Source organism: Emys orbicularis, chromosome 1 (assembly GCF_028017835.1).
Source record: "Emys orbicularis isolate rEmyOrb1 chromosome 1, rEmyOrb1.hap1, whole genome shotgun sequence".
Taxonomy (NCBI): domain Eukaryota; kingdom Metazoa; phylum Chordata; order Testudines; family Emydidae; genus Emys; species Emys orbicularis.
Genome location: NC_088683.1, coordinates 60,662,063 through 60,674,112, shown reverse-complemented (window position 1 = coordinate 60,674,112; position 12,050 = coordinate 60,662,063). Strand labels below are relative to the sequence as shown.

The 12,050-nt window shown below is 36.1% G+C and overlaps 1 protein-coding gene across 5 annotated transcripts in view; it reads left to right on the top strand.

Moving 5' to 3' along the window:
• The window catches only part of SCAF11 (SR-related CTD associated factor 11), a 67,028-nt gene that overhangs the window by 28,701 nt on the left and 26,277 nt on the right, over positions 1 to 12,050 (top strand). For all 5 annotated transcript variants that reach the window (XM_065399666.1, XM_065399659.1, XM_065399683.1 and 2 more), the window contains 4 exons: positions 2,561 to 2,638; positions 4,090 to 4,187; positions 5,808 to 5,872; positions 8,375 to 8,430. In XM_065399666.1, the coding sequence (XP_065255738.1) occupies positions 2,561 to 2,638; positions 4,090 to 4,187; positions 5,808 to 5,872; positions 8,375 to 8,430 (297 nt within the window). The remainder of the gene's footprint in view (positions 1 to 2,560; positions 2,639 to 4,089; positions 4,188 to 5,807; positions 5,873 to 8,374; positions 8,431 to 12,050) is intronic.

The window sequence follows — 12,050 nt, the reverse complement described above, 5'->3', positions numbered from 1 at the left end:
GTCTTGTCCTCCATTATTTAAGTTTTATTTTGGTGACACCACGGCTCTTCAGCCACCACTAGATCAGGAGCATAAATAGAAAGGTAGTCTCTGAAGATCTTAAAGAATCCTCTGTTCCGTTGCATAGGTTCTTCCGTTTGGCACTGAGCACTTTGGAATTGTTACTTCAGCACTTTGGCAAGTAACACAATCTCCCACCAGGGTTTAATCCATGGAGAAGCAGAGGATAGCTTTATCATGTGGAGGGTAGTGGTGATACAAGGAAGGCTGTAAGGTAAAAGAATAAGACAGAAGGAGAAGAGTGGCAGGGGTCTGTGAGAGGCCAAATCCAATTAGATGGGGGCAAAGGGAGACTAATGACTAAGAGTGGTAGGAACCATTTCCTCTCTGCAGCAAGAGAACAGCATTACAGTTAGTTAATTACATTTACATTTCAGTTATGAACTTCATTTCCTATACTAAATTATCATAATGATGCTATGCACCATAAAAAAGCTGATGAGTTCCACTGGAGAGGTGGCTATCTTTTAGTAGTGGGCAAAGTAACTCTTGTACAGCGTTTGTAAAGAGCTGTGGGATCCTTTTGGTATGAAAGGCACTATATGAACATAAACTGTTATATCCATGGTCACATGTTATAGAAAAATTGAGTTCTGTGAACTTTTCATATATATGCTATGACCCAAGAAACCCTGAATGCCAGCTGGCCAAGGGGGTTACAAGAATATTCTGATTCTGGTAGGTATATTCTGGTTCCCCAGAGAAAATTGTATGTGGGCTTAAATGAAAGCCAGGGTCACATTGGTCATTGTTGTGAAATGTATGTACAGATGCTGTTAAGGAGTTATGTATGTCAGCTGAAAATATGTTCTGTATCACAGCAGAGGTGGAGAAGCAGGTTTCCTTTCAGACAAAAGATGTTAATTTACATTTTAACAGAGACAGGTAAATAAAGTTTTATCTCATTCACAATTGGTCAACCATCAAAGCTAAATGCAGATGAAGGATTGTAAGAATTTCAAAAAGGAACGAACAGGTATAGAAATACAACAGGGGAAGAGACCCTTATCTTGATACCCTTTAAAGGTTCACTGGAACATATTTTGGGAACAAAAAAGACATCCCATCATCCTGTACCTAGGAAGTAAAAGTGCAGTGCCTTTACACTCATGAAAATGGGATCATGGACGGTTTTGGTTTGAAGATACTTCAAAAGGCTGTGAGTGAGGTTAACTTCATTAGACAGGTTAACCTAATATTTAAGTTTAGTCTCTAGAAATGTTATGATTTTTGTTTTAAATATAACCTTTTCTTCCATTATCCTTATTCACGATCTCTTGAATCATTGGTAATAAACATATCGTTGTTTTCAGTATAAATATATCTAAGTGTTGTGATATTAAGCAAGGTGCTGCTGATCCTGAGTTGAAGCTGATAAACTTTTTTCAGAAACAGTATTTTTTTATTCAGTGTCCTTGATACCCCACATTTGTGAAGAAAAAAATATCTAGATATTTTGGTACATTCTGTTTCACATATGGCATTTTGTCCTTATAGAAAAGTTCAATGATTGGATGAAATTGAGTCTGTACATGACAGCTTTTATGATGGTTGGTTAAACCTTACTAGGGTAATAAATGCAAATCAGTTAATATGAGCAAGTTATAACATTGCATGTTTCAAGCAAATTACTTTCATTTTTGTTTTTGTACTTTGTTTAGGGAATCTTAACAGGTTTTTACATATCCTTGCCATGTAAATATCAGAAACAAAATAATCCGTATTAGAGAAACAAGGTAGGTGAGGTAGTATCTTTTATTTATCCAACTTCTATTGGTGAGAGAGACAAGCTTTCGAGCCACACAGTGCTCTTCTTCAGGTGTGGCTCGAAAGCTTGTCTCTCACCAACAGAAGTTGGTCCAATAAAAAAATATTACCTTACTCGCCTTGCCTCTCCAATATTCTGGGATCAACATGGCTACAACTACACTGCACACAATAATTAGTGTGTCAGTGAGCTTTTGTTTAGACACACATCATATAAGAATATAGTCATCAGATCTTTCTTTAACAAAGTGTTACCATATTACAGAGTGAGCCTCCTTACACCTAAGACTTGTTTCTATTGATCTTATTAAATTGAGTGAAATCTCTGGGCATTGAACAGAATAGGCATGTTTATCAAATATTATTTTTATTTTTTAAAAATGAACAAGTGTGCTGGGTTATTTTACAGGTGAACATACTTTTTCTGAGTACTGAATAAAAGATAACCAAATATGAAAGTATCCATTTGCCCTCTGTCTATTTTTCTGGGTACGTAATTAGTGTGTTAATTTTTCAATAACAACTTCCCATATTTATTGGAGCCGAGCCAATCCTCTACGGCTGGACTATTTTTCTTTTTCCCGTGAGAGGCTATCAATAGCTGAGCAGCTAGTAGAGGGTGAGAGATTTCTGCTAAGAAGCCCACGATAATTAAATGAATTAAAAGTCTAGAAAATTGAGATTTTTTTCTAGTTTAGAGTAAATCATAATAGATGAAAAAATCTTCTTTCAGATTATGGCTTCATGTCCGATTGATCGCAAACCTTTTCAAACAGTATATCAGCTTGGTGCATTAAAATACCATATAAAGGTAAGTCCAGAGTTCTTTTTCAAATACATTTCAATTGTAGGAACTTGTGGGCCATGCTAAAGCCTGTTGTTCATAAATTACTAGGACTCACTAATTAAATACACTGCATTTTTACCAACTATATTGAATATTTGATAACATTTAAGTTGTTTTTGAACAAAAGTTCTCTCTCTTTTCTTAGCAAACTTTTACAGTGATAGAGTCACAACGCTCTACTTTTGTTTGGATCTCATATGGATCCTTTGACACTTTCCTTGTATCCCCCAAAATAGGCATTTTCCTTGCATCTTATCTTTACTTAAAGAAAATACTTAAGTGTTATTATAAGCTAACCTTGCATAAATTTGCATGTAAATTAGCCTTGCTCAGAAAAAGTGCTTCTTGTATGTACAGGTTTTGCTGTTCTATACAGTCACCAGTAAAAATTGAAATTAATCTCAAGTATCAAGAAGCTTTGCCGCAACCAGATGTTTAAGTTTATTGACTAACTGTGAAAGGCTCAGCTGTATACAGCTATTGTGGAGGAGCACACAGAGAGTTTTTCAGAGAGGTAGTTTTTCAGGTAGCTAGCAAAAAAAATATAAAGTTTTCCTCAGCAGATACAAGCTCATTCGACAAGAGCGTAAGCAATGTCAATAAAATTCCTCAATGACAGTTCCATATTGGACATTTGCAGGGCAGTAATGTGGTTGTCCATACGTACGTTTACAGACCATTATGCTATTGCCGCATCTTCCAGAGTAGACACAAATTTAGGAAAGGCGGTACTACTTCAATAGACGCATAGTCCCACCTCCTGGAAGAGGGGTACTGCTTGCAAGTCACCTAAGTGGAATACACATCTGCATCTACTCAAAGGAGAAGAAATGGTTATTTACTGTAACTGGTTCTACAAGATGTGATGTAGACATGTATTCCACTACCCACCCTCCATTGCCTCCGCATCAGAGTCACCTTGTATGGGGCAGTGCAAAGGAACTGAGGGCGCAATCTCTGGTTCTGGTGCTCTGGGTGTGCACACACCTAAGTATATTACGTGTCTGTATCACATCTCAAAGAACCATAGTTACAGTAAGTACCTCTTCCTGGTTGGGAAGTAGTACATAATGCTGTTTTTTAACAAAGTTGGGTGGATAATAATGGAATTACTTGCTATGAAAATCTGAATGTTGATAATTATGTAACCACTTAGATCGTGCAGAATTTAAATGCATTATTGATAAGGCCAGTAAGTCCTTACATATCAAATTAAGATTTGTAAAAATACCTGACAGGACCTGTACATTTTGGGATCCAAATAGCTACCCCTTAAGGAAGTTTCATACTTTCCTGGTATAGCTTGTAATAGTCAGGAATAAATAAGTCCTCATGCTTTAGTTTTCAAATAATATTTTTTATGCATTATAGTGTGCGCTCTAGTTCCAAGACTGACTTTATTTTTTTTATTGCAGGTTCAGGAGAAGATTCAACTAAGGGAGAAGGGAGAAAAAGAAAACTGCTGCTGCAATAAGGAAAAATATTACCACATGAATACAAAAATCTTTATGAGGTTGGTGGTGCTCTAAATGAAATATGTGGTAATATATGAATCCCAAATATAAATATGGCTGTCAAATTTACAGATTGAAGATAGTTTTGAGCATCTTTTCCAATTTTAATAAGTTTAGATATGGAGTTCCAAATGTCCCATTCTCCCGTAAGTGGTATATAAATTTGACACTGATGTCGTGTCTGCTTGATTGTAGTAAATATTGGATAAAGGGTTAAGAGTCAACATTTGCTGTTAACCATTGAAACCTGGGCTGGGAGGTTCTTCAAAAAGGCAACTAACTGCATGCATGTATGCCTTTTCTAAGTAACTTTATCAAGGCACTAAAGAAATATGGGTAGATTGCAGTGAAATTAAAATATTTTCATGATTCTCCTTTTAATACAACCTATGAAATGAATTATGAATTTACACATTTGAAAAATCATAGGTTGATATTTTCAAACCAGGCTGGGGATTTAACACATCTTCCATTAATTTTAATGGAGGGGATGTATGGCTAACTCACCTACACTGCTTTGAAAATATTAACTTTAGATGTATAATGGATATGGCCCCTTATGGGGGAAAAGCAATTGCCACCAAAATGGAAGCACTTCCCCTCCATTACTTTGCTAATGGGATCTCTGGCAATACAGTCAGATGAACATAAGTTGTCTGTTTATACATTGAAAGAAACCTGATCATGGATAAAACTGGTGCATATGGCATTGCTTTAAAAAAAGTCATTCGTTTTTACTGATCCATATGGAGGAAGGGATGCTAGTGTCCTATTAAATCTTTGGTATATTTTAGAGCCTCTACACCATTGACATAAGCACCAGTTTGGTGGTGTGGCGCTTTACTTAACTCTGTTTATGGTTGTTACTTCCACGTCTGCATGAGCTTATTCAACAGTAAAATAAACTGACTATAAATTATAATCTATGAATAGAACAGTGAAGGAGCCACAATGATACTTTGTTGCTTCTTATTTCAACTGAGTTATGATTCCAGAACTTACAGTAGCTCAGAAAGCAATTAGCAGCTGTTTCTCCTATATGCAAGCATGCAAATCTAAAAATTACGAAGTTTTATGTGCCAAAATATAGTAAGCAAATTCACCAAGAGCTGTATACTGGATTCTTAAAATAAACTAGTTTATTTGTAAACCAGTGTTGATGTATTTTCCTGAATAAAATTTTAAACTCCCTTTTTAAATTGTAAATTTCTAAAACTATTAAAAGATTAACTGCAAAGGTTTTGCTGAAAATTAAAAACATGCAAGATCGTCACTTGGTGGTCTTTGAAAAAATGGTAACAAATAAAATAGTCTGTATACCCATTACATTGTTTCTCAATGGTTCTCAGATTGATCTGGGAATTGATAATATAGTGAGAGTTTTGATTCTCTGCAATTATAAAACTAATTGCTTGAAACAGGGCCAGTTAATGCAAAATTTTGCATTGCAGATGATGTGAAGTTGCAAATCTTGGCTCTGATCCTGCAGTCTGATCCTTAGCAATCCAAGTGCTTTAAATTTACCAAGGTTTTAAAGCTGTTTAGGGCAGTGATGGTGTGTGTCTAGTGCAGCAGAAACCATAGGTGCTATTGCAAATAACTCTTCATTAATATTACAGAAGGAATGCACGTGCTGACAAAGGACCATTAATAGAAAAACTCTGTAAAGATTTGAAGAACTACAGTAAGTTGATATTTTTCTTTCTCTTGTTGTTACTGTTAAAGCCACCTGGATCTCATCCTCATATTCTGTGATTACTTTCTTTCCTTCGTTTTCATAATTCTTTTAAGATTCTGTCAGTCTTGTATCACTTACATTTACAAATGGAACCCATCTTTCTGTTGCTCAGAATTTGGATGAAAAGGGAAAATTTATGTTTATGGTAGAAGTATATATACACTATACCACGCAAAGTTAATATGAAAGCTTTCGTTTTAATCATAATGAAACTGGCATATATCACAAGTGAAATGGATTTGGTTTCAACCTACCAGGTGGTGTTCTGCATCATGGAACCACTGCACAGTTTATCAGAATTCAACACGTTGGCAGTCTCTGCTAACAGGAAGCCCACAGCTAGGTTATAGCAGTTCAGTACTGAGTTGCTTTAGCAGTATTTTGGGGGGACGTTTTCAGAGAACCTTTCTCTAGTTAATAGTACCAGCATCGCTCTTTTTAGTTCACAAAATTCAGCCAAACCTTTGAAACAGTAGCCTGCTTGGGAAAAAGCCATTATCAGATAGCTTAGAAAGTAAACAGTATTACAGTGATTTTAAAAATTATTAATCTAAGGTGCTACAACAGTTATTTTAAAAAGTTTTCCTTTACTTGACAGTAGCCATTTAAATCTGATATAATGTAGAGACAAAATTGCAAGGTGACATTTTCTTTGTTGATACTATTTATAGCTATTAATAAAATAGAGTTAAAATTGGCTTGGGATATTGAAGTTAATCTGTTACAGTACATCTACATTGCAAAAAAAAAAAAAAACCTTAGCACTGAGTCTCAGAGCCCAGGTTAATTGACTCAGGCTCATGGGCCTCGGGTTGTGGGACTACAAACTGCAGGTCAGATGTTCGGGCTTAGGCTGGAGTCTGGGCTCTGAGTCCCTGAAGGGGGGAGGTCTCAGAGCCCAGGATCCAGTCCAAGCCCAAGCATCTAACCTGCAGTTTGTAGTCCCACAAGCCCAAGTCAGCTGACCCGGGCCAGCCACAGCTGTGCCATGGGTCTTTTATTGCAGTGTAGACATACCCTTAGATTGTCTCTTGAAGTGATTGGAAAACATTCTCTTTATCTGGTGGTGAAATGCAGGCTTTATGGACCTTCATAGAACTTCAAGCAGAAGGGGCCCTTAAATCATCTGCTGTGACCTCCTGTATATCACAGGCCATTAAATTTCACCCATTTATCTTGTACTGAGCCCAGTAACTTGTTTAATTAAAAACATACCTTCCAAAAAGGCATCCTGTCTTGATTAGAAGACATCAAGAGTTGTAGAATCCATTACTTCCCTTGGCAGTTTGTTCCAGTGTTTAATCATGCTCACTGTTAAAAATGTGTGCCTTATTTCCTGTTAGAATTTGTCTGGCTTCCGCTTCCAGCACTGGTGCTTGTTATGCCTTTCTCCACTAGATTAAAGAGCCCTTTAGTACCTGGTAATTTCTCCCCATGGAAGTATACACTGATCAAATCAGCTCTCAATTTTCTTTTTGATAAACTAAACACATTGATCTATGTAAGCCTCTCATTGTAAGGAATTTTCTCCAGCCTTTGAATCATTTTTGTGGCTCTTCAGAACCTCAGAACTCCAAGTGCAATTAATGGGAATTGTATGCAAGGACATTTTGTGAAATTAGCCTTGTATCTTGACAATATTGTCACTTTTTTCAATAATCCATGAGTTCACATATCCTTTCATAGTGTTGGCGGTAACTAAATGGAAGAAATATTGTGTCATGGATCCCTTTCGCTCTTATTCCCAATTTTGTATCACCTCTCCTCCCATTCATTATTGCATATCATCCTGGTGGCAGGTATAACCATTGCTAAGTATTTATTTTATTATTTCTATTACCATCATATTAGGAAAGTGGTGTTGTATTTTTCACTGTCCGTTAAGGTAGTTTAGTGGTTGGAAATAAGGAGAGCTATTACTTTGACTAGCTCGATCTCTGTGGTCTATAAGCAATTGGTCCATGAACAAGTTTAAGAATTGCTTTAATAATCTATTTAGTTTCTAAATAACTCAATAACTTTGGTAATCTGGAATGCATAAATTTAGTTCTATTAGCATCTCTCCAATTGACTGCTGAGAAATTCTTTGTGGAAAAGTATATATCACAACATAAACATAGTTTGAGCAGCCTCTCTCTCTCTCGATGAGATTGTATGTGTATGTTATGAGCTATATACATTAATGGACTACTCAATATTTCATTTTCCATTCTTATATGCGCTAGTAGCAATTTCCTCTCAAAGCAATTCCCAACAGTTTTTACTGGTTATTCTCCATAAATTACTTCTTGGCTCTTGCCGGTAACAATAAAAAAAGTATTTGGAGAGAGTCTCACTTGGCAGTGCATACAATATTGCTGTTGCATTAATGCTCTTAAATGTATAGTTAAAAAAGCGCAAAATGTGTTAAAATTGAGACCAAAGTGTGTCCTCTTAATTTTTGTACAGGTGGTATTTCAGATGATGAAAGAAATAAGGAAACTGCATCTGTGAAGATAAACAAGGTTTGTTCAAATAACTGGAGGAAATACCTTGGTTGAAACTAACTAGGAAGTGAAAGTCTCAAGTTTTTTTATACTGTAAACTATTTTGAAAGTTAACTTGTCTGTTTTGTCTAAAATACTGCATATCTGTAGTTACTTAAATCACTTGCTTTTTTTTTTCTTTTAATAATACTGGTTATGTGAACTTTTTCCTTTGACAGTCTACCTGCAATACAGTTTTGTACTGGTACATTTTGTTCACTTATACTAAAATGTCACAAGGGTACCCTGCAATTACCTAAAAGTGAGTTGCAATATAGTTCCAAGGCTCAGATTGTGGCAGCTGGAGTGCTCAAAGAAAGTTCTTCTCTAAAGAAAAATAGTTTGGAACTTTATCTTCTCACCAACTTGAGGCATCAGCCACAAGCTCTTAGGCAAAGAAATTAAAATATAGAAGTCACAGAGAGAGGAATGCTTGACTCAGCAGGTGTAATTAACCAAGTAATTTGCTATGCAAATGAACATTCAAATTTAGAAAAACTCCATTTTTATGGGATTATCTGAAGATAACCAATTAGCATCTTCCAGTTCTTTTGCTTTCTTTGTATAATTTAATGTTACACCAAAGGTTCAGAGCCATGGTTACAAGAAGCCATGAAGTCTCCAGCCAGTTTTTCTTTTCATAGCTAGCTGTGATCATAGAGACCTTCACTCTGTGCCCAGAGTTTTTCTTGGATTTTGCGTAAGAATTCTTTATTTGCTGTTAGTTACATTTAAAAATGTAACTGTCTAATGTATCTGTATCATGCATAGTTTAGGTTTCATGGCCCCAGTTTTCCTGGTGTAAGATCCACATGCCTGGTGTCTGGTGGGCCTTGAGGATATTGTTTCTTGTGTTGGGCCTTTACCTCTTGGATCCCAAAAGTAACTCCAGGCTTTCTCTTCCTGTGATATCCCCCACAAGCCAGGTCTTTTGATCTGTTTGTTGGGGTCTCATTCCCAAGTAGATACGAAGTTATCATTCACGCACTTAGAAGCATCTGAAGTTGGGGGAAAAGGCCTTTGATGTCAGATCAGTCCCTTAATCTGTTTCTGAGGTGGATGAATACTTCTTAATAGAAGGCAGTATGCCACATACATAAGGTATCCAGTCTTTCTGCAGCAGAAATCAATGGGAAAAAAGACTCCTTTTAATATCAGTGGAAGAGATACAGAGTTCAGAATTATCCAAAACAAAAGTATTTATGTTGTTTACATACAGCACCTATTTACTTTAAATATAGCTAGTTTTCAAGGATATTTAACTATATGGAAAGAGTGAGAGGATGGCAAGGCATTGAGACTAGTGATTCTAGCTATACCTTCACAAGACATTATGTCGTAGTGCAAGTTTCCATAGCAAATGCATCCTTTGGTTTGACAGTCCTTCAGACATCAATACTGCACAGGTCCTCACACCTTCCTCCTCAGTGAGTACTGTCTCAGTTACCCACAGTGGAATACACATAGGGAGTTGAAGAAAGAGGTTCTTACCTTGTATGGTAACTGGAGTTCTTTGAGATGTGTGGTCCATGTCTGTATTCCACTACCTGCCCTCCTTCCCCTCTGCTTCAGATTCTTGACTCATGATTTGCAGTAGAGGAGAGGCAGCCAATCCACACACCCCTTCTACTCTCAGTTCAGAGCACAAGGAGATAAGGAGTGTAGTCACAGACCAACAGATACTGCTAGCAAAAATCTTCCAGTCTTATCACATGTGTAGCCACAGTAAAATGCAGGTATGTACCACATGTCTCAAAGAACTGCAGTTACTATACAAGGAAGTATATTTTTGAATTTTCCTCTTATTTAAAAAAAAATTAAATACTTGAAATTGAAACAAAACATTTAGCTTTGCTTCAAACACATAATCTGTTTTTGTATTGTTCTCAAGTGAACAACAGCATCACTTTGTAGTTTTCAGAATGTTTGAAACATGAAATCTTTACTCTTGTCCTGGCAAGAAGGGAATATTGATTAGGCTGTCAATTAATTACAGTTAACTCACACGATTAACTCAAAAAAAATTGATTTCAATTACAGCACAGAATACAAAGTGTACAGTGCTCACTTTATATTATTTTTTATTACAAATATTTGCACTGTAATGGAATGGTGGTCGAAGCATGAAGGGACATATGAATGTTTAGTGCATCTGGCACGTAAATATCTTGTGATACCGGCTACAACAGCGCCATGCGAACGCTTCTTCCCACTTTCAGATGACATTGTAAACAAGAAGTGGGCAGCATTATCTCCTGCAAATGTAAACAAACTTGTTTGAGTGATTGGCTGAACAAGAAGTAGGCTCTAAAGTTTTATATTTTATTTTTGAGTGCAGTTATTCTTTTTATATAATTCTACATTTGTAAGTTCAATTTTCATGATAAAGAGATTGCTCTACAGTACTTGTAGGAGGTGAATTGAAATACTATTTCGTTTGTTTCTTTTTAACAGTGCAAATATTTGTAATCCAAAAGTAAATATGAAGTGAGCTCTGTACACTTTGTATTATGTGTTGTAATTGAAATCAATATATTTGAAAATATAGAAAACATCAAAAATATTTAAATGATATTCTATTAATATTTAACAGCGTGATTAATTTTTTAATCGCTTGACAGCCCTATTGATTATTCAATTTTTAATCTGGTGTGCATTTTATAAACTGCAATAGTGGGCTGTTGAGACTCCTGCATTGTTGGGTTATTCATAGGAATAAGAACTCCGAAATCTGCCTCCTGTTGCGGTTATTACTGAGACCCTTTCTTGTAAGCAATTGTGGATAAACTTTTATGGTTCATTTTTACTAAAGTTGTGAGAAATATTTGCTAGTATAATATACATTTTTATGTTCATGTACTGTAGCATGAACTTACCTATGAACTCTGCAATCAATTGCTGATTTGTATCATGTCTCTCTGAATTTAAAAATAAAAATAAAAATTCACAATTGCAAAAGCAAACTGCCACAGTTATGATAAATTTAATTTTTTTTATGTACTGGTGATATTTATTATCTAGCACCAAAAATGCAATAGGCAATTTATGGACAATAGGAAAACGAAGTATGTACCAAAGACCTTAGTGGATTTAGTTATCCCACCATCCAAAAACTTCATAGAATTTAAGTTCAGGCTGCTTATGTGCCAAACTCATTATCGCAATCACTGAAGAGCAAGGACATCTCAAATTTTGGCAACCTGATTGAAGATGCTGTAACACCACACATGACATTATGCAATCACTGTCAGACTCTGCGCCTCCACAAGATAGTTCTTGACGCTTCTAACTTACTCAGCAACACAATGAATGCACAACATTCCTCTAGATTGTACTCTAATACAAAACCTTATCCTCAACAACAGTGTAACATTTTCTGTGGTGATATGAGCAATTAATAAGCGTACGTGGTGGTTGTCCATGGGGAAACGTGGGGTTGGAGTTAGTTTTTTGCATTCAGATGCGATTCAGAGGAATTTAGTGTCTTTGTGCCTGAGCTCACTGCATTTCCAACAAAATCACTGAGTGCGCACAGACTTGGGGCTCTCCCCAACTCTAGGCTTCTCTGAAAAGTCTCATCCTCAACTCACCCCCCGTGT